This window comes from Oryx dammah, unplaced genomic scaffold, assembly GCF_014754425.2.
Source record: "Oryx dammah isolate SB20612 unplaced genomic scaffold, SCBI_Odam_1.1 HiC_scaffold_9, whole genome shotgun sequence".
Taxonomy (NCBI): domain Eukaryota; kingdom Metazoa; phylum Chordata; class Mammalia; order Artiodactyla; family Bovidae; genus Oryx; species Oryx dammah.
This window is the reverse complement of record NW_024070193.1, coordinates 13,800,217-13,826,508: the sequence shown is the minus strand read 5'-3', so window position 1 is coordinate 13,826,508 and position 26,292 is coordinate 13,800,217. Positions and strand designations below refer to the sequence as shown.

The 26,292-nt window shown below is 41.1% G+C and overlaps 1 protein-coding gene across 2 annotated transcripts in view; it reads right to left on the bottom strand.

Annotated features, from left to right (window-relative positions):
* The window catches only part of CACNA2D3 (calcium voltage-gated channel auxiliary subunit alpha2delta 3), an 874,546-nt gene that overhangs the window by 674,003 nt on the left and 174,251 nt on the right, over positions 1-26,292 (bottom strand). For both annotated transcript variants that reach the window (XM_040246536.1, XM_040246537.1), the window contains exon 3: positions 17,418-17,534. In XM_040246536.1, coding sequence (XP_040102470.1) covers positions 17,418-17,534 — 117 coding nt within the window. The remainder of the gene's footprint in view (positions 1-17,417; positions 17,535-26,292) is intronic.

The following is a 26,292-nucleotide window of genomic DNA, read 5'->3' as shown; positions in this document are numbered from 1 at the left end:
ATCTGCTGGATCATCAAAAAAGCAAGAGAGTTCCAGAAAAACATCTATTTCTGCTTTATTGACTATGCCAAAGCCTTTGACTGTGTGGATCACAATAAACTGTGGAAAATTCTGAAAGAGATGGGAATAACAGACCACCTGAACTGCCTCTTGAGAAATCTGTATGCAGGTCAGGAAGCAACAGTTAGAACTGGACATGGAACAACAGACTGGTTCCAAATAGGAAAAGGAGTACTTTTCCTATATATCATTGTATATTGTCACCCTGCTTATGTAACTTATGTGCAGAGTACATCATGAGAAATGCTGGGCTGGAAGAAACACAAGCTGGAATCAAGATTGCAGGGAGAAATATCAATAACCTCAGATATGCAGATGATACCACCCTTATGGCAGAAAGTGAAGAGGAGCTAAAAAGCCTCTTGATAAAAGTGAAAGAAGAGAGTGAAAAAGTTGGCTTATAGTTCAACATTCAGAAAACGAAGATCATGGCATCCGGTCCCATCACTTCATGGGAAATAGATGGGGAAACAGTGGAAACAGTGTCAGACTTTATTTTGGGGGGCTCCAAAATCACTGCAGATGGTGATTGCAGCCATGAAATTAAAAGACGCTTACTCCTTGGAAGAAAAGTTATGACCAACCTAGATAGCATATTAAAAAGCAGAGACATTACTTTGCCACAAAGGTCCGTCTAGTCAAGGCTATGGTTTTTCCAGTGGTCATGTATGGATGTGAGAGTTGGACTGTGAAGAAAGCTGAGCACTGAAGAACTGATGCTTCCGAACTGTGGTGCTGGAGAAGACTCTTGAGATCCCTTGGACTGCAAGGAGATCCAACCAATCCATTATAAAGGAGATCAGTCCTCGGTGTTCATTGGAAGGACTGATGTTGAAGCTGAAACTCCAACACTTTGGCCACCTCATGCGAAGAGTTGACTCACTGGAAAAAACTCTAATGCTGGGAGGGGTTGGGGGCAGGAGTAGAAGGGGACAACAGAGGATGAAATGGCTGGAAGGCATCACTGACTCGATGGACATGAGTTTGTGTGAACTCTGGGAGTTGGTGATGGACAGGGAGGCCTGGTATGCTGCGATTGATGGGGTCGCAAAGAGTTGGACACAACTGAGCAACTGAACTGAGCTGAAGGATTATATAACAACAACATATCCTGCTTGAGCACAGTTTCTCCTTCTTGAAAATCCTTCTGACTAATCCTATTATCCTAAAATGTATACTATGGGAGTGGGTCTGGTAAGATCTTTCTATTGTTAGTTCTAATCCCGTTATCTTAAAATGTAAACTGTGAGTGGGTCTGGTAAAATCTTTACAACACTGAGACATTCTTTTGATTTACTGTTATAACTAATTTAAAAAGTACATATCTCCCTTGCCAAGACTCAAGGGATGCTCCATCCCCCTCTGGATGTCTATGTCAAAAGCTTGCTTTGTCCCTTTTTACACTTTCATAAAACTCTGCTACACAAAAGCTCTTGAGTAATCAAGCCTGGTCCCTGGTCCTGAAGCTAAATCTTCTTCAGAGATCACGAATCCAACATCCTTCACTTAACTTTGTAAGCTATCAACAAAAAGTGAAGTCACTCAGTCATGTCTGACTCTTTGCAACCCATGGACTGTAGCCCACCAGGCTCTTCCGTCCATGGGATTCTCCAGGCAAGAATACTGGAATGGGTTGCCATTTCCTTCTCCAGGGGATCCTCCGGACCCAGGGATCGAACCCAGGTCTCCCACATTGCAGTCAGATGCTTTAACCTCTGGACCACCAGGGAAGCGCAGCTATCAACAGAACGCCTGCCTAAAACACAACTGCACGTGAGGCAGACACTCAGAACTGTCACCAGCAAGTGGGTGTTGGGCAGGGAAGTGTTTATGCTGTGTTTAAAGTACATTTAAAGTTCTTATTCTCTGGTTGATATAATGGTCATCTGAGTTAAATTCACCCATTCCAGTCCATTTTAGTTCGCTGATTCCTAGAATGTCAACGTTCATCCTTGCCATCTCTTGTTTGACCACTACCAATTTGCCTTGATTCATGGACCTGACATTCCAGGTTCCTATGCAATGTTGCTCTTTACAGCATCAGACATTGCTTCTATCACCAGTCACATCCACAGCTGGGTATTTTTTTTTGCTTTGGCTCCATCCCTTCATTCTTTCTGGAGTTATTTCTCCACTGATCTCCAGTAGCATATTGGGTATGTAATGACCTGGGGAGTTCCTCTTTCAGATCCTATCCTTTTGCCTTTTCATACTGTTCACGGGGATCTCAAGGCAAGAATACTGAAGTGGCTTGCCATTGCCTTCTCCAGTGGACCACATTCTGTCAGACCTCTCCATCATGACCCGCCCATCTTGGGTTGCCCCATGGGCATGGTGTGGTTTCATTGAGTTAGACAAGGCTGTGGTCCTAGTGTGATTAGACTGACTAGTTTTCTGTGAGTATGGTTTCAGTGTGTCTGCCCTCTGATGCCCTCTTGCAACACCTACCATCTTACTTGGGTTTCTCTTACCTTGGGTGTGGGGTATCTCTTTACGGCTGCTCCAGCAAAGCACAGCCGCTGCTCCTTACCTTGGACGAGGGGCATCTCCTTACCGCCACCGTTCCTGACCTTAGCCATAATGGTCAAAAAGAGTCCGAAATGCAGTCCTTGGATGCAGTCTCAAAAACAACAGAATGATCTCTGTTCATCTCCAAAGCAAACTATTCAATATCACAATTATCCAAATCTATGCCCCAACCAGTAACGCTGAAGAAGCTGAAGTTGAATGGTTTTATGAAGACTGACAAGATCCTTTAGAAGTAACACCGGAAAAAGATGTCCTTTTCATTATAGGGGACTGGAATGCAAAAGTAGGAAGTTAAAAAACACCTACAGTAACAGGCAAATTTGGCCTTGGAATGCAGAATGAAGCAGGGCAAAGACTAATAGAGCTTTGCCAAGAAAATGCACTGGTCATAGCAAACACCCTCTTCCAACAACACAAGAGAAGACTCTACACATGGACATCACCAGATGGTCAACACCAAAATCAGATTGATTATATTCTTTCAGCCAAAGATGGAGAAGCTCTATACAGTCAACAAAAACAAGACCGGGAGCTGACTATGGCTCAGATCATGAACTCCGTATTGCCAAATTCAGACTTAAATTGAAGAAAGTAGGGAAAACTGCTAGACCATTCAGGTATGACCTAAACAAATCCCTTATGATTATACAGTGGAAGTGAGAAATAGATTTAAGGGCCTAGATCTGATAGACAGAGTGCCTGATGAACTATGGATTGAGGTTCGTGACATTGTACAGGAGACAGGGATCAAGACCATCCTCATGGAAAAGAAATGCAAAAAAGCAAAATGCTGTCTGGGGAGGCCTTACAAATAGCTGTGAAAAGAAGAGAGGCGAAAAGCAAAGGAGAAAAGGAAAGATATAAGCATCTGAATGCAGAGTTCCAAAGAATAGCAAGAATAGATAAGAATGCCTTCTTCAGCGATCAATGCAAAGAAATCAAGGAAAACAACAGAATGGGAAAGACTAGAGATCTCTTCAAGAAAATTAGACATACCAAGGGAACATTTCATTCAAAGATGGGCTCAATAAAGGACAGAAATGGTCTGGACCTAACAGAAGCAAAAGATATTAGGAAGAGGTGGCAAGAATACACAGAAGAACTGTACAAAAAAGATCTTCACGACCTAGATAATAATGATGATGTGATCACTAATCTAGAGCCAGACATCTTGGAATGTGAAGTCAAGTGGGCCTTAGAAAGCATCACTATGAAGAAAGCTAGTGAAGGTGATGGATTTCCAGTTGAGCTGTTCAAATCCTGAAAGACGATGCTGTGAAAGTGCTGCACTAAATATGCCAACAAATTTGGAAAACTCAGCAGTGGCCACAGGACTGGAAAAGGTCAGTTTTCATTCCAATCCCAAAGAAAGGCAATGCCAAAGTATACTCAAACTACTGCACAAATGCACTCATCTCACATGCTAGTAAAGTAATGCTCAAAATTCTCCAAGACAGGCTTCAGCAATACGTGAACCATGAACTCCCTGATGTTCAAGCTGGTTTTAGAAAAGGCAGAGGAACCAGAGATCAAATTGCCAACATCCACTGGATCATCGAAAAAGCAAGAGAGTTCCAGAAAAACATCTATTTCTGCTGTATTGACTATGCCAAAGCCTTTGACCGTGTGGATCACAATAACCTGTGGAAAATTCTTCAAGAGATGGGAATACCAGACCACCTGACCTGCCTCTTGAGAAATCTGTATGCAGGTCAGGAAGCAACAGTTAGAACTGGACATGGAACAAAGACTGGTTCCAAATAGGAGAAGGTGTATGTCAACGCTGTATATTGTCACCCTGCTTATTTAACTTATATGCAGAGTACATCATGAGAAACGCTGGGTTGGATGAAATACAAGCTGGAATCAAGATTGCCAGGAGAAATATCAATAACCTCAGATATGCAGATGACACCACCCTTATGGCAGAAAGTGAAGAGGAGCTAAAAAGCCTCTTGATGAAAGTAAAAGAGGAGAGTGAAAAAGTTGGCTTAAAGCTCAACATTCAGAAAACGAAGATCATGGCATCTGGTCCCATCACTTCATGGGAAATAGATAGGGAAACAGTGGAAAGGGTCAGACTTTATTTTTGGGGGCTCTAAAATCACCTCAGATGGTGACTGCAGCCATAAAATTAAAAGACGCTTACTCCTTGGAAGAAAAGTTATGACCAATCTAGATAGTATATTCAAAAGCAGAGGCATTACCTTTGCCGACTAAGGTCCGTCTAGTCAAGGCTATGGTTTTTCCAGTGGTCATGCATGGATGTGAGAGTTGGACTGTGAAGAAGGCCGAGCGCCAAAGAATTGATGCTTTTGAACTGTGGTGTTGGAGAAGACTCTTGAGAGTCCCTTGGACTGCAAGGAGATCCAACCAGTCCATTCTGAAGGAGATCAACCCTGGAATTTCTTTAGAAGGAATGATGCTAAAGCTGAAGCTCCAGTACTTTGGCCACCTCATGCAAAGAGCTGACTCATTGGAAAAGACTCTGATGCTGGGAGGGATTGGGGGCAGGAGGAGAAGGGGACGACCGAGGATGAGAGGGCTGGATGGCATCACGGACTCGATGGACGTCAGTCTGGGTGAACTCCGGGAGATGGTGATGGACAGGGAGGCCTGGTGTGCTGCGATTCATGGGGTCGCAAAGAGTCGGACACGACTGAGCAACTGAACTGAACGGAACTCATGCTCTGCTTGTTCATAATAATTTAAGAGTTAATATATTTACATTTATTTTTATATATCCCACATCTTTCCAAACTAGGTATGAAGCAGTTTACAATAAAATATTTAAAGAAAATAACATATTTTGTGTTGTATTGACTCGTCAATTTCTTGAATTTTAGCACAGTAAGAACTATTTACTAATAAATGTTATATTAATAACAGTTTTGGAAAACATTATACCCTATATCATTTATAATTTTGTACAATGTATTTGTAAAACGAAAAATATAATGCTAATTTAATAATAAATGATAAATGAAGTAGTTCTTCTTTCATGATAATTTTCTTCTTAATGCTAATTTTCATTTTATTATCTTTATACTTGGGATTTTATTTTAGGTTCAGTTCAGTTCAGTTCAGTTGCTCAGTCGTGTCCGACTCTTTGCAACCCCATGAATCGCAGCACGCCAGGCCTCCCTATCCATCACCATCTCCCGGAGTTCACCCAGACTCACGTCCATCGAGTCTGTGATGCCATCCAGCCATCTCACCCTCGGTCGTCCCCTTCTCCTCCTGCCCCCAATCCCTCCCAGCATCAGAGTCTTTTCCAATGAGTCAACTCTTCTCATGAGGTGGCCAAAGTACTGGAGTTTCAGCTTTAGCATCATTCCTTCCAAAGAAATCCCAGGGTTGATCTCCTTCAGAATGGACTGGTTGGATCTCCTTGCAGTCCAAGGGATCTCAAGAGTTTTCTCCAACACCACAGTTCAAAAGCATCAATTCTTCGGTGCTCAGCCTTCTTCACAGTCCAACTCTCACATCCATACATGACCACTGGAAAAACCATAGCCTTGACTAGACGGACCTTAGTCGGCAAAGTAACGTCTCTGCCTTTGAATATACTATCTAGATTGGTCATAACTTTTCCTCCAAGGAGTAAGCGTCTTTAATTTCGTGGCTGCAATCATCATCTGCAGTGATTTTGGAGCCCCCAAAAATATTTTAGGTATTGTCTGTTAATATTCACTGCATCATTGGTCCTTAGGGTAAGGACCAGACCTGAATGCCCTGAGGACTATCTGAGGGAGCTAATGTGAGATAGCAATCCAATCCATGGGACTGCCAGAGAGACAAAAAAAAAAAAAAGACCTTTGCCTCAAAAGGCTCTAATGCAGCACAGTGACTCCTGGCATGCTCTCAGAACAAAGGATTGAGCAAATACCAAAGGAAAGCAAGACGGCTGCCATACATGGCCCTCCCTCCCTGGCGGCAGAGAGGCAGGCTTGTGACAGCCAGAGCCAGAAGGCAAGGGGCTGCTGCAGTCTAGGCCCCAGACACTGCATCTTCCACCAAACTTTAAACAGGCTCCCATTTGCTAACCATGTCTTCCTGGAATCCTGGACAGTTGACATCTGCCAGGAGTGGCACAGCCTGAGATCAGCTCCCCAGTGGAAACCCACGGCACACCCGGGTCTGTGCTCTTGAGGCACACCCAGGAAAGTGAGCGGCCGAGAGCAGCAAGGTGAATAAGATGCATGGACCACCTGGAACAGTGTGCTCACCAAGCAGCTGGTCACCTGAGTTGCTAGGATCTGGGAAGGGCACAAAACACACAGCCTATCTGGGACTGTGCCCCTGTGGAGCACCCAAGAACCTGAGCAGCTTAGACCTGATAAGGGCATGAAATGCAGGGTCTACTTGGGACAGTGCCCTCGCAGAGCACCCTGGAGCCTGAGCAGTGTGGACCCAGGAAGTACACGCTGCCTTGGGCTGTGGCAAACCCAGTGTGGTCCATCCACTGTGAGCACTCCCCACACGTGCCAGCAGTATTTATTTGCAAGGTCCCTCCTTCCCCACAACACAACTGAACAAGTGAGCCTAAATAAGTGGCTACCTTCGCCCCCTTGTGTCAGGGTGCAAATTAGATGCTGAAGAGACTTGGAAACAAAGGAAGCCAAAATAAACAAAGAGGGGGGAACCAGTCTGGAAGTGACAGGTGCAACAGATTAAAACCCTGCAGTGAATGCTGAGAATGTGCATCTGAGTGGCGCCTATAGACCTTGGGAACAAGTACAAGCCAGAACAAGGGACCATCTGACACTGAACTGACCCCACACTGCCCATAACAGCACTAGAGAAATTCCTACAGCTTCAGTGTTTTTAGTATTGTCACTTTTCAATTTAAAAAAAAATTTTAGTTCTTTATTACTCCTTTAACTTTCATTTTTATAGCCTACTATTACCTTTCCCAAGAAAACCCTGTTTTTTAAAAACAAATTCCATATATATTTTTAATTTTTCTGATTAATTTTGTTCTGTATTTTTATACAGTATTTTTTGGAGTCTAACCTCTATTCTATGTTCTTAATCTTTGGTTTTTGGTATTTATTATCAATTTGTACCTTTAAGATTCTAATCATCAGTATCCATTTTCACTTAGGGATTTGATTACTGGCTTGACTGCTCTCTTGCCTTTTGACCCTCCCTTTTCTCCTCCAGATCACCTCTATCTCCTTTCTCCCTCTTCTCTTCTCTACACATCTCTGTGAACCTCTCTGGGTGTTCTGGGATGTGAAGAGCACTTAGGGATTTGATTACTGGCTAGACTGCTCTCTTCCCTTTAGACTCCCCCTCTTCTCCTCCTGGTCACCTCTATCTCCCTCCTCCTTCTTCTCTTCTCTATGTAATTCTGTGAATCTTTCTGGGTGTTCCTGCCTGCTGAGAATTGTCTTACCATTAACCTAGGGGTTTTATCTTCTGTGCTGTATGGATAGAGAAGTCCTGAGGCTACTGTCAGAGGACAGGAAATCCAGGAGGCTTAGCTCCAAAACTTTAGAACATAACAGAACCCCTGACTCCAGGGAACATTAATAGACAAGAGCTGACTCAAAAGTCTCCACACCTACAATGAAACCAAGCTCCACCAAAGAGCCTACAAGTTCCAGTGCAAGACACACCATGCTACTTCTTCACAACCCTGAACATTGAAAGACAGGCTGTCTAAGGCCATGTCAAACCCACAGACACCCCAAAACTCACTACTGGACAGTTCACTGTACTTCTGAGAGAAGAGGTTCAGCACCACCCACCAGAAGAGACACAAGCTCCCCCAACCAGGAAACCTTGACAAGCCACTAGTCCAACCCCACCCACAGGGAGCAGACTCCACAATTAAGAGGAACCACAAACTTCCAGCCGGCAGAAAGGGCACCCCAAACACAGCAATCTAAACAAAATAAAAAGGTAGAGAAATATTCAGCAGGTGAAAGAATATGAAAAAAACCCACGAAACCAAACAAAAGAGGAGGAGACAGAGAGTCTACCTGAAAAAGAATACAGAATAATGATAGGAAAGATGATCCAAAATCTTGAAAACAAATGGAGTTACAGATAAATAGACTAGCGACAAGGATTGAGAAGATGCAAGAAATGTTTAACAAGGACCTAGAAGAAATAAAGAAGAGTCAATCAAATATAAACAATGTAATGACTAAGATTAAAAGCACTCTGGAGGAAATCAACAGTAGAATAACTGAGTCAGAAGAGAGGATAAGTGAGATGGAAGATAGAACGGTGGAAATAAATGAAGCACAGGAGAGTAAAGAAAAAAGAATTAAAAGAAATGGAGATGACCTCAGAGACCTCTGGGATAATGTTAAATGCCCCAACATTTGAATCATAGGTGTCCCAGAAGAAGAAGACAAAAAGAAAGGGCATGAGAAAATATTTGAGAAGATAATAGTCAAAAACTTCCCTAAAATGGGGAAAGAAATAACCACCCAATTCCAAGAAACCCAGACAGTCCCAAACAGGATAAACCCAAGGTGAAACACCCCAAGACACATATTAATCAAACTAACAAAAATTAAACCCAAAAAGCAAATATTAAAAGCAGCAAGGGAAAAGCTACAAATAAACACAAAGGGATCCCCATAATGGTAACAGTTGATCTTTCAATAGAAACTCTTCAAGCCAAAAGGGAATGGCAGGACATACTTAAAGTGATGAAAGAGAAAAACCTACAACCAAGATTACTTTACCCAGGAAAGATCTCATTGAGATATGAAGGAGAAATCAAAAACTTTACAGACAAGCAAAAGCTCAGAGAATTCAGCACCGCCAAACCAACTTTTCAACAAATGCTGAAGGATCTTCTCTAGACAGGAAACACAGAAAAGGTTTACAAAAACAAACCCAAAACAACAAAGTAGATGGTAACGGGATCATACTTATCAATAATTACCTTAAATGTAAATGGGTTAAATTGTCCAACCAAAAGACAAAGACTGGATGAACAGACACAAAAACAAGACCCCTATACATGCTGTCTCTAAGAGACCCATCTCAAACCCAGGGACACATACTGACTGAAAGTGAAGGGCTGGAAAAAGATATTTCATGCAAATGGAGAGCAAGAGAAAGCAGAAGTAGCAATACTCATAACAGATAAATTAGACTTTGAAATAAAGACTGTGATATGAGACAAAGGACACTACATAATGATCAAAGGACCTATCCAAGAAGGAGATATAACAATTATAAACATATATGCACCCAACATAGGAGCACCTCAATATGTAAGGCAAATGCTAACAAGTATGAAAGGGGAAATTAACAGTAACACAATTATAGTGGGGGACATTAATAGCCCACTCACACCTATGGATAGATCAACCAAACAAAAAATTAGCAAGGAAACAGAAACTTTAAATGATACAATAGACTCAGTTCAGTTCAGTTCAGTCGCTCAGTCATGTCCGACTCTTTGCGACTCCATGAATCACAGCACGCCAGGCCTCCCTGTCCATCACCATCTCCCAGAGTTCACTCAGACTCACGTCCATCGAGCCCGTGATGCCATCCAGCCATCCCATCCTCGGTCGTCCCCTTCTCCTCCTGCCCCCAATTCCTCCCAGCATCAGAGTCTTTTCCAATGAGTCAACTCTTCGCATGAGGTGGCCAAAGTACTGGAGTTTCAGCTTCAGCATCATTCCCTCCAAAGAAATCCCAGGGTTGATCTCCTTCAGAATGGACTGGTTCGATCTCCTTGCAGTCCAAGGGACTCTCAAGAGTCTTCTCCAACACCACAGTTCAAAAGCATCAATTCTTCGGCGCTCAGCCTTCTTCACAGTCCAACTCTCACATCCATACATGACCACAGGAAAAACTATAGCCTTGACTAGACAGACCTTAGTCGGCAAAGTAATGTCCCTGCTTTTGAATATGCTATCTAGGTTGGTCATAACTTTTCTTCCAAGGAGTAAGCATCTTTTAATTTCGTGGCTGCAGTCACCATCTGAGGTGATTTTAGAGCCCAAAAAAGTAAAGTCTGACACTGTTTCCACTGTTTCCCAATCTATTTCCCATGAAGTGATGGGACCAGATGCCATGATCTTCGTTTTCTGAATGTTGAGCTTTAAGCCAACTTTTTCACTCTCCTCTTTTACTTTCATCAAGAGGCTTTTTAGCTCCTCTTCACTTTCTGCCATAAGGGTGGTGTCATCTGCATATCTGAGGTTATTGATATTTCTCCTGGCAATCTTGATTCCAGCTTGTGTTTCTTCCAGTCCAGCGTTTCTCATGACGTACTCTGCATATAAGTTAAATAAGCAGGGTGACAATATACAGCCTTGACATACTCCTTTTCCTATTTGGAACCAGTCTGTTGTTCCATGTCCAGTTCTAACTGTTGCTTCCTGACCTGCATACAGATTTCTCAAGAGGCAGGTCAGGTGGTCTGGTATTCCCATCTCATTCAGAATTTTCCACAGTTTATTGTGATCCACACAGTCAAAGGCTTTGGCATAGTCAATAAAGCAGAAATAGATGTTTTTCTGGAACTCTCTTGCTTTTTCGATGATCCAGTGGATGTTGGCAATTTGATCTCTGGTTCCTCTGCCTTTTCTAAAACCAGCTTGAACATCTGGAAGTTCACAGTTGACGTATTGCTGAAGCCTGTCTTGGAGAATTTTGAGCATTACTTTACTAGCATGTGAGATGAGTGCATTTGTGCAGTAGTTTGAGTATACTTTGGCATTGCCTTTCTTTGGGATTAGAATGAAAACTGACCTTTTCCAGTCCTATGGCCACTGCTGAGTTTTCCAAATTTGTTGGCATATTTAGTGCAGCACTTTCACAGCATCATCTTTCAGGATTTGAAATAGCTCAACTGGAATTCCATCACCTCCACTAGTTTTGTTCATAGTGATGCTTTCTAAGGCCCACTTGACTTAACATTCCAGGATGTCTGGCTCTAGATTAATGATCACAACATCATGATTATCTGGGTCGTGAAGATCTTTTTTGTACAGTTCTTCTGTACATTCTTGCCACCTCTTCTTAATATCTTCTGCTTCTGTTACCCAGGTTCGATCCCTGGGTTGGGAAGATCCCCTGGAGAAGGTAATGGCAATCCACTCCAGGACTATTGCAACACAATAGACTAGTTAGATGTAATTGATACCTATAGGGCATTTCACCCCAAAACAATGGATTTCACCTTCTACTCAAGTGCACACGGAAGATTCTCCAGGACAGATCACATCCTGCACCACAAATCTAGCCTTGGTAAATTTTAAAAAACTGAAATCATTTCAAGTATCTTTTCTGATCACAATGCAGTAAGATTAGATGTCAACTACAGGAAAAAAAATATTAAAAATACAAACATGGAGGCTAAAACAACACACTTCTTAATAACCAGCAGATCATGGAAGAAATCAAGAAGGAAATCAAACTATGCATAGAAACAAATGAAAATGAAAACACAACAATCCAAAACTTATCAGATTCAGTAAAAGCATAGCAATACAAGGCTACCTCAAGAAACAAGAGAAACACCAAATGAACAACCTAACTTTACACCAAAAGCAACTAGAAAAAGAAGAAAAGAAGAACCCCAAAGTTAGCAGAAGGAAAGAAATTATAAAAATCAAACAGAAATAAATGTAAAAGAAATGAAGGAGACTATAACAAAAATCAGCAAACTAAAAGCTGGTTCTTTGAGAAGATAAATAAAATAGACAAACCATTAACCAGACTCATCAAGAAAAAAAACAGAGAAGAATCAAATCAATAAAGTTAGAAATGAAAATGAAGAAATCACAACAGACAACACAGAAATACAAAAGATCATAAAAGACTACTATGAGCAATTATATGCCAATAAAATGGACAACTTGGAAAAAATGGACAAATTCTTAGAAAAGTATAACCTTCCAAAACTGAACCAGGAAGATATAGAAAATCTTAACAGACCCATCAAAAGTACAGAAATCAAAACTGTAATCAAAAATCTTCCAACAAACAAAAGCCCAGGACCAGATGGCTTCATAATTGAATTCTACCAAAAATTTAGAGAAGAGCTAACACCTATCCTACTCAAACTCTTCCAGAAAATTGCAGAGTTAGGTAAACTCCCAAGCTCATTCTATGAGGCCACCATCACCCTAATACCAAAACCAGACAAAGATGCCACAGAAAAGGAAAACTACAGGCCCATATCACTGATCAACATAGGTGCAAAAATCCTCAACAAAATTCTAGCAAACAGAATTCAACAACATATTTAAAAGATCATACGTCATGACCAAGAGGGCTTTATTCCAGGGATGCAAAGATTCTTCAATATTCACAAATCAATCAATATGATACAGTATATTAACAAATTGAAGATTAAAAACCATATGATTATCTCAACAGATGCAGAGAAACCCTTTGACAAAATCCAACACCCATTTATGATAAAAACTCTCCAGAATACAGACATAGAAGGAAATGCCTCAACCTAAGAAAAGCCATATACAACAAACCCACAGAAAACATTATCCTCAATGGAGAAAAATTGAAAGCATTTCCTCTAAAATCAGGAACGAGACAAAGGTGACCACTGTCACCACTACTATTCAACATAGTTCTGGAAGTCCAAGCTACAGCAATAAGAGACAAAAAAGAAATAAAAGGAATGCAGATTGGAAAAGAAGAAATAAAACTCTCACTGTTTGCAGATGACATGATCCTCTACATAGAAAAGCCTAAAGAAACCACCAGAAAATTACTAGAGCTCATCAATGAATATAGTAAAGTTGCAGGATACAAAATTATTACACTGAAATCCCTTGCATTCCTATACACTAACAATGAGAAAATAGAAAAAGAAATTAAGGAAACAATCCTATTCACCATTGCAATGAAAATAATAAAATATTCAGGAATAAATTTACCTAAAGAAACAAAAGATCTATATATAGAAAATGATAAAACACTGATGAAAGAAATGAAAGATGACACAAATAGATGGAGAAATATACCATGTTTGTGGATTGGAAGAATCAATATAGTGAAAATGAGTATGCTACCCAAAGCAATCTATACATTCAATGCAATCCTTATCAAGCTACTGGGATGATCGGCGTGTCACTACCAATGGTATTTTTCACAGAACTAGAATAAATAACTTTACAACTTGTATGGAAACAAAAGAAAACCTTGAATAGCCAAAGCAATCTTGAGAAAGAAGAATCGAACTGGAGGAATCAACCTGCCTGACTTCAGACTACTACAAAGCTACACTCATCAAGACAGTACAGTACTGGCACAAAGACAGAAATATAGATCAATAGAAGAAAACAGAAAACCCAGAGATAAACCCATGCATCTATGGACACCTTATCTTTGACAAAGGAGGCAAACATATACAATGGAGAAAAGGCAATCTCTTTAACAAGTTGTTCTAGGAAAATTGGTCAACCACCTGTAAAACAATGAAACTAGAACACTTTCTAACACCATACACAAAAATAAACTCAAAATGGATTAAAGATCTAAATGTAAGACCAGAAACTATAAAACTCTTAGAAGAAAACATAGGTATAACACTCTCTGATATAAATCACACCAAGATCCTCTATGACCTACCTCCCAGAGTAATGGAAATAAAAACAAAAATTAACAAATGGGACCTAATTAAATCTAAAAGCTTTTGCATAACGAAGGAAACTATAAGCAAGGTGAAAAGACAGCCTTCAGAATGGGAGAAAATAATAGCAAATGAAACAACTGACAAAGATTTAATCTCCAAAATATACAAGCAGCTCATGCAGCTCAATACCAGAAAAATAAACGACCCAATCAAAAACTGGGCCAAAGCTAAACAAACATTTCTTCAAAGAAGACATATACACAGCTAACAAACACAAGAAAAGATGCTCAACATCACTCATTATCAGAGAAATGCAAATCAAAACCATAGTGAGGTACCATCTCATGCCGGTCAGAATGGCTGCCATTTTAGTCTACAAACAATAAATGCTGGAGAGGATGTGGAGAAACCCCCTTACACTGTTGATGGGAATGCAATCTAGTACAGCCACTTTGGAGAACAGTGTGGAGATTTCTTTAAAATACTGGAAATAGAACTGCCATACGACCCAGCAATTGCACTGCTGGGCATACACATTGAGGAAACCAGAATTGAAAGAGACACATGGGGACTTCCCTGGTGGTCCAGTGGCTAAGACTCTGAGCTCCCAGTGCAGGGGGCCCAGGTTTGATCCCTGGTCAGGGAGCTAGATCCCACATGCTACAACTAAGACCCAGAGCAGCCAAATAAATGAATAAAATTTAAAAAAAAAAGAAAAGAAAGAGACACATGTACCACAATGTTCACTGCAACACTGTCTAAAACAGCTAGGACATGGAAGCAACCTAGATGTCCACAGGCAGACGAATGGATAAGGAAGATACAGTACGTATACACAATGAAATATTACTCAGCTATAAAAGAAAAAAAGAACACATTTCAGTCAGTTCTAATGAGGTATATGAAACTGGAGCCTCTTATACAGAGTGAAGTCAGAAACACCAATACAGTACATTAATCCATATATTTGGAATTTAGAAAGATGGGGGAACACATGTACACCCGTGGCTGATACATGTTGATGTATGACAAAAAACATCACACACTGTAAAGTAACAAGCCTCCAATTTAAAAAATTAATTAGTTTTTTTAAAAATAGAAAATCACAAAACACAGGGACACAAGATAATGCTCACACTACTTTGGTATAAAGAAGAAAAAAAAAGCGGGATACAAAAGCAAACAGGAAACACAATTACTAATTTGATGAAAGAAAAACACACACAAGGATATGCATATAAACATAAAGAAAAAAGACTAGAAGGAAGAAAACCCAAGAAAACAAAGGTTGTTTTCCTGCTAGGTAGTAGGAGTTTTAGGTGACTTTTTTTCTCTTTTTGATACTTCTCAATACATTCTAAAAGTTCCAACAAAGAGGGTGTTCATTTTACAAACATAAAATAGTAATTGTGTTTTTTAAATGTTTACCTCAGGGTTCTCTGACTGTGAGGTGCCAATGCCTGTCATGCTGCCATGTCTGTGAAAAACAGAACACAACTTGCTCTAAGGTACTGACACAGACACACCAGAGGCCACCATGCAGCTCCCAGCAGTGGCCGTCAGTGCAGTATGTCTATGGCACATAAAAGCACTTTTTTTCCTTCTAAGGCACTTGAGTTTCCACCAAGAAGGCTCACCTTATTTAAACTAATAATCATAGTAGCAACAGAAGTTAAATATTCACTAAGCACTCCTCATGTGCCAGGGTCTGTGCTTAATGGCACAAAACCACAATTTTGTTTGATCTTTACACTCCCTGTGTGAGTTTTTCCCATTTCACAGATGAGGAAATGGAAGCTCATGAAGGTTGTTCTGTTTGACACTGAACCCAGGTCAAGCTCATGCTTCTACCTAAACTACAGTCTCTTCTTCCCTGAATCAAAATAATACAAAATATTTTAGAAACAAGGAAATGTATGGGATTATAAGGTCTAAGGTAGAAATATCTTGTGGCAATTTGGTGTGGCCAATTAAGTATGAGAAAAACTAATCTAGAAAATGAACTTTTATAACAAAGTCATTCTGAAGATAATAAAACTAAAAGGTAAGTAAACTACACTGCAAGGAGATCCAACCAGTCCATCCTAAAGGAGATCAGTCCTGAGTGTTCATTGGAAGGAATGACGTTGAAGGTGAAACTCCAATACTTTGGCCACCTGATGTGAAGAGCTGACTCATTTGAAAAGACCCTGATGCTGGGAAAGACTGAAGGCAGGAGGAGAAGGGGATGAGAGAGGACGAGATCGTTGGATGGCATTACCAACTCAATGGACCTGAGTTTGGGTAAACTCCGGCAGTTGGTGATGGACAGGGAAGCCTGGTATGCTATGATCCATGGTGTCGCAAAGAGTTGGACATGACTAAGCGACTGAGCTGAACTGAACTGAAAGTAAACTGCAAGTTAGAAATAAAGAACTCTTTAGATCAAAATTCTTTCCCATAATCCTGTGCCAATGTAGTATTAAAAAAGGATACTGTAACATTCACATGTCCTAAATCAAGAATTCAGATACCCCATTTTGTTGGCAACAAAGAATAAAGTCAGAGGCAATCTTGGAAATCCAAAATAACACCACATGTGCACTGCAGTTCCATTCTTCCTGCTAATACAACATTTCCGGGATAATGGCCTATATAGTAAAAAAAAATCTTAAAATGAGTGGATATATGTATGTGTTTAACTGCTTCACTTTGCAGTACACCTAAAACTAAAACATTGTAAATCAACTATACTCCAAAAAAGTTTTATAAAAAGATTTCAGGGAGCTCTTGCCAGTCCAGATAAACATTATAATTATAATTATAGTAATATTCCAAAAATAGTAAAAAGAACTTCAGACTTTATCTAGACTCATTTACTCCATGGAGATTTTCAATTCCATATTTTGGTAAACACTGATTAATTTTTTTTTTACAACTGCTTAGTTCAACCACAACGTACCCTTGAATGTACTTCAGCAATTAATTAGGCAAACAATTAGGCAATTTGTTTGTTTGGCAAACAATTAGGGACACCTCCACTGAAAGTACACTGTCGTAAGACAAAAACTAGCACCTAAACCCTAATTTACCCTAGAAAAGGGGTGACTGTGCCTCTAGTACCTGCTTATCTTCATGAACCAGACTTAAGAAATTATGTATATATAGGTGAGTCAACTTTTGATTTCTGAGAGTTGGGTTCATCAATGCCAGTTGCCTTTGTGTCTTTGAGCAATACAGAGCAGAAACCAGAGATACTTACCCGCACTGCTTCAGACTTCTTGTGAAACATCTCTTCCATGTTCTTTGCCAGTTTTTTCACCAGCTGGAGACCATCAATTTCTTCTATGGCAACATCCTTCTCATACTCTTTGTATTTCTGTAAGGAGGATGGACAACATTAAAGACACAAGATATCATAAAACACAATGCCCATGATGCCAGAGCACATTTACTTAAAAGGAATAGGTAAAATAAAAATTTCTGTTGGATTTGGGGAGATTGGACTGTATTTCAAAATTATTAAACTAACTAAAGAGAAATGTGAAAATTGGCTCTGGCTCTCTTGAAGCTTAACTAGTATCCAGAAAAGAAAAAAAAAATCAACCCTAAAGTAATCAAAGTAGAGCACCTTATAGACATTTTATCGTGTGAGAGTCCTTGCTGTCAATTTTTAGTATTTTGATTCAATTCAGTTACTGAGGACTTCCTAAACATCCTTAAGGAACTCGCAAAAAGAAGCATGTACACAAACAACAGTAAAACAGCAACATACATTAGGATAACCTTGATTTCACGGCTTGTGAGTGTTCATAAGCAACTAATTTGTCCCACAGTATACTCAAATTCTCAAGGACAACTTGTCATTTCAAGTGAAAGGAAAGTGTTAGTTGCTCAGTTATGTCTGACTCTTTGCAGCCCCATGAACTATATGTAGCCCACCAGGCTCCTAAGTCAATGGAATTCTCCAGGCAAGAATATTGCAGTGGGTTGCCATTTTCTCCTCTAGGGAATCTTCCTGACCCAGGAATAGAACTCAGGTCTCCTGTATTGTAGGCAGATTCTTTACCGTCTGAGCCAAAACCCACCGAATAACTCAGAAATTTATCTGTCTAAACCAGCAATTCTCAAAGTGACCCAAGAACACCTGTACGATCCCTGAGACCCTTTCAAGGGTCCACGAAGCCCTTCATTTTCCCACCAGATTATTTATATGAAGTCGTATCTTCTTACTTGATTTTAACAAATCACAGTAGATTGAACACAAAAGCAGGTAAGAAAATCTACCTGTTTTCTCTAAAACCAAATCTTGAAAAGATTTGCAAAAATGAAAAAAATGCCACTCTTCTAATTTGTTTTTTTTTTAAGTTATTTTTAATAAAATATGTTATGTATGTTAACATGCAATGGGTCTTTTTATTTTGAACTGGTTAATTTTTAAATTAATGAATTATTGGTTTTAATTTCTAATTTGGCAAATATTTATACATACAACTTGCATAAACAGAAGCTCTTTAGGGTCCTCAGTATTTTTTAAGTGTGTAAAGGGGTCCTGAGGCCAAAAAGTTTGATATAACTAAACATTTAATTTTGTTCCCATGGAAAAGAAATATTGCTTATTAATTCAAAAAAACCTTCCAAATGGAGCTCAAAATACTGTTAATGTCAAGAAGAATCCTTCACATTTATGTAGCTATCAAAAGTCTAGAGAACTAAAAATACTGGGGGCTTTACATTTCCCCTCATTTGGATGAAAAACCTGAATCAGTTACTCACCCTGCCAAGCTTCTACTTAAGGAAAATACAAGGATTCACACATAATCTGGACTATAGAGACTTTAAGAGTAATTTCTGAAATGGAAAATAAACCAACTTTTTAATGCAGGATAATTTCAAGACACAAATTTCTATTTTCTTTCTATGTCCTCTCCATGTTCTTCAAAACTGTACACCAGCAGGAGGTTCAGTCTTTCCTTGCCCCAAGGAAGGCAGTGTGTGTATGACCTACTACTGCAAATGTTCCACTACATCATTTAAAACATGCTCTGAGAGCTCTGCATGGTCCTATAATACAGGGGTCCCCAACAGCCAGGATCTAATGCCTGATGATGTGAGATGGAGCTGACGTAATAATAAGAGAAATAAAGTGCACAATAAATGTAAGGCACTTGAATCACCCTGAAACCATCCCCCCACACTGGTCCATGGAAAAATGGTCTCCTACGAACCAGTCCCTGGTGCCCAAAATGGTTGGGGACCACTGCTATAATGGATCATGAGTTGTAAGTGACTTTCTTCTCCCTGCTCCCTGAAAATGTCCATAAAAATCTTAGATATTTGTGCTGAGTCCTTCACTTCCTTGGAAAGCTATCATTTCTTTTTCTAGCCTTCCCTCGCTCTTTGACAAGGCTCTCCTCGTTTCCCAAACAAGGAGGCTACACCTTCCCTCCAGGTTCCCAGAGCATTCTGTGCTCACCTCTCCCTCACCTCTCCTGGCATCAGAGCTTGTGTGGTCCAGGAGTTAAAGACAACCCCCCAGCCCACAGCAGACACTCACATAACTTCGCTGGATGAAGCCTGTTGCAGCACAGCTGCAATGCTACAATACAAGAAAGATGCAAGTAAGGATGCAGCTGACTGATGCTCCTGTAAGGGTGACCTCCCCACTCCTTGGGAGGCTGGCTGGCTTGGCCCCGGCTGTGGGACTCTAGCCAGCCCACGCCTGGCTCAGGCTAACAGTGTCCTCTGGTGCATGAATAAAACTTCAATGACAATCTCTGGAAACTTTCCCTAAGTTCAAATGCAAGCTAGTGATATCTTAGGAGCCAAAAATTCTGGGGGTTCTCTGCTGCCTGCCAGATGTGCTCCAAAAGCCAAGAGCCAAGGCCAGCTTAGACACAAGGTTGATTCACTACCCAAAATACAAAGTTCAAGAAGCGAGTAAAACAAAACAAAACTAATGTCAGTCTAATATTTATAGTCAGGGAAATAAATCTCTATCATAATTCTGAGCCTAAAGGTGATCTAGAGGCTTAAGATAAAGAAAATGAATTTGACAATTAGCCTTTACCTAAATCTTTTGTTTTTTACATTGAGTCCCATTATTTTGATCATATATGTCACTTTCATGTGTTTTTCTCCAAACAGACTTCTAGAAGGGAACCAGTTTATACAACTCTGACTATCCACCAAGTTCTCAATGAGACCTTCCGGCATCCTCTCTTCTTCTGACTCTGCTCCGTAAAAAGGAACCACTGATTTTATGAAGGTCTGCTGGTGTCCCAAGATTCCTTGTGCCTTGTGACCTGGCTAACTAAGCTCAACACGAAGCTCTGTGCCAGCCAAGGATTCCAGATCTGGGACAAACGTAGCAGGTCACTGGTTCTACCCCTCTTCCAGCATAAGCTCTCTCCCCTTAGGACATGTGACAATGGGTCCTCTTTGCCAATGAGCCAAGTCTCATACTACTTTCTCACCACCCCAGGGAAGTAATCCCATAAGCAAAAAACATTCTGCTTTTCAAGATCTGTCAATGCCTGTTGGAATCAGGTCAGAACAATGTAATGTCTTCCTCTCACTAGGAAACATTACTCTTTGCTGGAATCAAAAGATTTTGAATAACAGAGGGAGTAACCAAGTGATAGTCATTAATCAACTTCAAACCCTTAGCAGTTCAGAATGGTGATATACACCAAAAGCATCAAAAACATACCTATGGTACAAAACCAAACAATATGACCTCCGGCAACTGAACCGAGTAAGCTACAACAGTACAGCAAATTCCACACAGCCATCCCGAATGGTGCAAAAGAATGTAGGAAACTAGTATACAGAATGTTACAATTGGTTACAGATAGTAATTGGTGACTTTTTGCTTTAAATTACTAAACTACCTATACATACACACACACACACACACACACACACACACAAACACTGAGGACAGATGCCAAACGCTCACAGCTGGCTGCACTATTACAAATAATTAGTTTTCTTTCTTCTTTCTGCTCACCTGTATTTTCTAATTTCTGTAATGGGCATACTATTTTGGAAACTAGAGAATGTATACGAGCCATAGTTACACGCAGAACAGAAGATGGGCACTTATTAACAAATTTCTGTAGGGGAATGCAGCCCCAATTAGAATCTGTGTAGTTAAGCAGCATGTCTTCATTAGCTGAGCCTAAAGAAGTTAGCAAAATTAGTCTTCCGTGTGTCACAAGCCCAGCACGGCTCCAGGAGCTTTTCATGTATCAATTTGTCTAATCCTCACAGCTACCGTCTGGGGCAGGTGTCATCCCCATGTTGCAGATGGGGAACTGAGGCAAAGAAAGACAGTCATTGCTGAAAGTCAAATGGTTAGAGAATGAGTTTTAAACTTAGAGAGGTCTGACTTCAAACTGCTTGGTCCTTTGAAATTAGCAGGTAGACGGTGAAGGGCTGATAATCTAAATACTTGTGATCTTGTTTAAGAGTTACTGCCATCACAGTGCCTGTTTCATTGATTGGTAGCTTTTAGTGGCTTAAACTAACCAAGAGACTCAAATATCTAAAACCAGAGACATCATCAGTTAACAAGGGTGGCAGCTGTTTACAAGTCTCCTCCAGGTGAGCAAAAGCCATATGGCCAGGGCTGGCTGGATGTCATAGGAGGAGATGCTATCCCTCTACTTGGGAGATGAGCTTACAGCCTGTCCCCAGAGAAGCAGACACAGCTCTTGACTCTTAAAGAGGCCCAGAAGCCTCAACTGTAGGGAGAGAGGGAGAGAGAGAGAGAGAGAGAGAGAGAGAGTGAGTGTGTGTGTGTCTGTGTGTGTGTGTGTGTGTGTGTGTGTGTCTGTGTGTGTGTGTCTGTGTCTGTGTGTCTGTGTATGTGTCTGTGTGTCTGTGTGTGTGTGTGTGTCTGTGTCTGTGTCTGTGTGTGTGTGTGTGTGTCTGTGTGTGTGGTCAGTCACCTCAGTCATGTTCGACTCTGCGCGACTTCATGGACCATAGCCCACCAGGCTCCTCTGTTCATGGGATTTTCTGGAATGAGTTGCCATGCGCTCCTCCAGGGAATCTTCCCAACTCAGGGATTAAACCCGCGTTTCCTGTGTCTCCTGCACTGCAGGTAGATTCTTCACCGCTGAGCACCAGGGAAGCCGTCTGAATTATACTGGGTTGGCCAAAAAGCCCATTGGTAAGATGCTATGGAAAAGCCCCAATGAACTTATTGGCCAATCCAATGTATTACTCCTTGGCTGTGTTTTGGCTACACATTGTCCTATTCTCCAAAGTATCAGGAATAACCTGAAGCCACACAGCTGTGATGGCAGTAACACTTTATTTTCTATAGCCTCAAGGGTTGTTCTGGCAATTACTTTGTTTTGTGTAAAAAACAGCCATTTGTCAACTGGGTAAAGGAACCTGGAAAGTACCAGCACGTCTCTGTCAACACACACAATGAAGGCAAAGGGGAAGACCAAAGTGGAAGAGACACGATGCCACCTGATCAAAGATTCAGGCCAGTTTGGATTGGACCTCTGACTCCAAAGCTCCATTTATTTTTCCACAAACATCTATTTTGTGTCTCTGGTATGCCAGGCAGGGGTGGGGTATCAGGCACAATATGATGAGTAAAGCAAAGCTGAAGAAAGCTCATGGTCTAATGGTCAGGAATGTTCTGATGATTAACCAGAAAAGAAGACACAACATCATCATAACCACCCTTATGGGGAGGTCAAGGCAGTCACTCCAACTCTCTGGACCCCTAAAGGATGACTAGGCTAAGAAGAGGGGAGATGAAACAGGGGATGAGCAGAACGGTAGGTATGGATATCTAAGACAAGGGGCTGCCTGGGTCACAGGGAACTACCCCTGTTCCACTTCCCTGGTGCATGGATGGCTAGGACAGGGGAATCTGGTGAGAGATGAGGTCAAAGAAGTGAGCAGGGCCAGGCCATCAAAGGTAGTATGCTAGGATGAAGAGTTTGGACGTTATCTTGACATGGGTAGGAGGCTGAGGGTATGGATTCAAACAACAATCAGAAACACTGAAGGATTTAAGGAGGGACCCAAGACCAGATTCATGGTTTTGAAAAATCTCAGTGTGCAGAATGGGAAGGAGGAACATAAAACTGGCAAGGAATTGGGAAACTGGGATAACCAGGACTTGAGAAATAGCACTGGAGAAGAGTCAGGGAATGAGAGGTGGGCTCCTTGGGAGACATCAAGAGGTCTGATGGCCAAACACAGTGGCACAGTGCCTACATAGAACAGGCCACTCTAAATCTTTGTGTTTTCCTGTTTGGCCCCCTTTGAATTTCTGCTATAGAAGATTCTGGTATATGTAGTATTTTCATACGAATGCCTTTCTGAACTTCTAATCCAGGAGACAAATTCCAATGAGGTGGTTGATGACACTGATGTTCTTCACTCTGCCACCTCTGACCATCCTCTGGGGCTCCTTCTGGCTTGGGGGAAAAGTTGCAGACACCTGAGCAACACAGCCTGTGTGCCTTTACCCAAGGCAGAACACAGCCCTTCACAAGAGCACCTTTGAGCACTCATGACACAGAAGGAAGGCAATCCAAGAAACTTTTTATTCCCTCTGTCACAGGAGACCATCTGAAGCTTCCATTCCTTCTGTTAGCAGAATCAGCATTTGGCAAGAAATCTTGTGATGAGCCAAGAACATTTATCATTTGAGAAGGTAGACACAGAAATGCATTATTTCTGTAGCATCTATTTTGCCAGATCATTTCACACAAACACCAGGAAGAGAAAAGCACTACTTCACTGTCAGAACACTTAATGTTGTTCATACCTTAGGGTCATTTTTTTTCCTACGTGATAACTGCATATCTAGGAGTAAGTCACCTGGAACAGCCCCTGGAGAGAGGGCTTCAGTCAGGAGGCTTCTGACCAATCACAATCAATTAGTATAGCAGCCAAACACTGAAGAGGCGCTCTGAGTGTGCTCCGCATCAGCAAGAAAGACCCTCCTGCAGAGGATGGATGCAGGAGTACCATTAGCCAAGAGCTGGAACATCTGAACGTGGTCTCTCGGCCAAATTTTCTCATCACAAAATGAAATTACATTTCTAGAGTCAGTATAATTAAATCACTAGATGAGGGTTGACAGACAGTCCAGGGCAGAAGACGGTAAAGCAAAGACCTGCTTGTCCCCAGGTGAGAATCTGGAGAGGTTGCCTAAAAGACTATAACTTGAGAGAAACTGGCCTCTTCTTCATCCCACCCCTAAGCCTCCAGCACTTCCCCTAAAAACTCCTGTCGTAGTTTCCCAGTAAACTCTGTTACTGGGAAAGCAAACCACACAGGTTAAGCCCAGAACCCTTCAAAGGGACTTGTTATGCAAAAGCAGAAGATGTCTCATGTTCCTACCTTAAGATTCCATTTTTGGCCTAATTCTCATTCCTTCAAGCTCTGAAGTAGACACAGAATAGCAGATAAAATCATTAAACTATTTAAGTAAAGATCACACCAATATTAGAAAGGAACCTAGACTGAAATTACTGCTATTTTCATTCATTCAACAAATATTTACAAACTGCCTGCAACTCAGGGATTGAATCCAGGTCTCCTGCATTGTAAAGAATTTGCCTGCAATACGGGAGACCTGGGTTCAATCCCTGGGTTGGGAAGATCCCCTGGAGAAGGGATAAGGTTATCCACTCCAGTACTCTGGCCTGGAGAATTCCATGGACTACAGTCCATGGGGTCACAAAGAGTCAGACACAACTGAGTGACTTTCAAAAAACCACGTTCAGGCAGGTGGCGGCGGAGAGGGGAATGGGGAGCCACTGACAAACATACATATTCCCTTGGATATGAGAAGGCTACTTTTTTGTTCTTTTTATTAACAATAAGTAATAAATAAGCTGGAGCAGAGTCACATGAGTTACTTCAATCAAAGTCTAAGCTGTGATGTCCCACACAGATGTTATATGTGTGTCTCCTCCAGGGTCACACCTGTCTGCCGTGCAGGTATGTCACTTCCACCAGCTGTGGGGAGAGCATTGTGTACACTCTAGTAAGTGCAGAACAGTCTGTAAAGCACAGACATGTATTCCTCCCTGAGTAGGGAAGGGTGAGTAGCAGGAAATGTGGGCAACCCAAACTGATTTGTAAACACTGAAAAACTGGCCAGGAACAAGAGTGACATGTCAGTCGACAGGTAGGAAGAGGGTCTCGGGGAAGAATGTAAAATAATGAATTGTCCAAGGGTTGAAGAAAAGATGACTGTGCCACATATGTAATTCCCGGGCTCCAAGGAGACAAAGATTACGAAGTATCCTATTAGTGTAATGAGATGGCCACGAGCCATCACAAGGATCACAAGGTAGTTGGCCAATAGAGGCAAGATATCTGTGACCAGGGCTTGATGAATGCTGGGAACGGGGCTGGGGGGCAGGCGGAGGGTGGGAAGGGAGAGTCTCTTTAGACTGCACGTCAGCTTCTCATTCGTCCCTCTGTGCTCACGCTCTGTTATGCAATCATGTCCGACTCTTTGCGACCCCGTGGACTGCAGCCCGCCAGGCTCCTCTGTCTATGGGCTTTCCCAGGCAAGAATACTGGAGTGCGTTGTGATTTCCTTCTCCAGTGGATTTCCCAACTCAGGGACTAAACCTGTGTTTCCTGCACTAGCAGGCAGATTCTTTACCACCACTGCACCACCGGGGAAACCAAGGTCATCACCACCTATCTATAATTTCTTTTAATAAAATGCATGTAAGTGGGAAGATATAATATTAAATATTACTCTATCATTCTGTAATTTTGAAATGACACATGCACACATTTTAAAAAGGTACACATGTTAAGTAGATACTGTTTAAATATACATATTAAATAGATAAACATGTTAAATACTTATTAGAAACCAATTTTAAAAAGCATTTTGAAAATCAACATCATTAAAATTTTTGGTTTATAAATATAACCTTAAATGCAGGGTGTCAAGAAGCTTAAGGAACTATGTATTATGATGGTCAACCACATATAAGGTACATATTCTTTCAAGTTTAAAGTACCTCTCCTAAGAATTGGGCTAAGGTTGATTCTTTATTTTAGTTCAACTGGAATAAAATGATAACAGGAGTATTTTCCTGCATAGTACAAAAAATTATAGCCTAAAG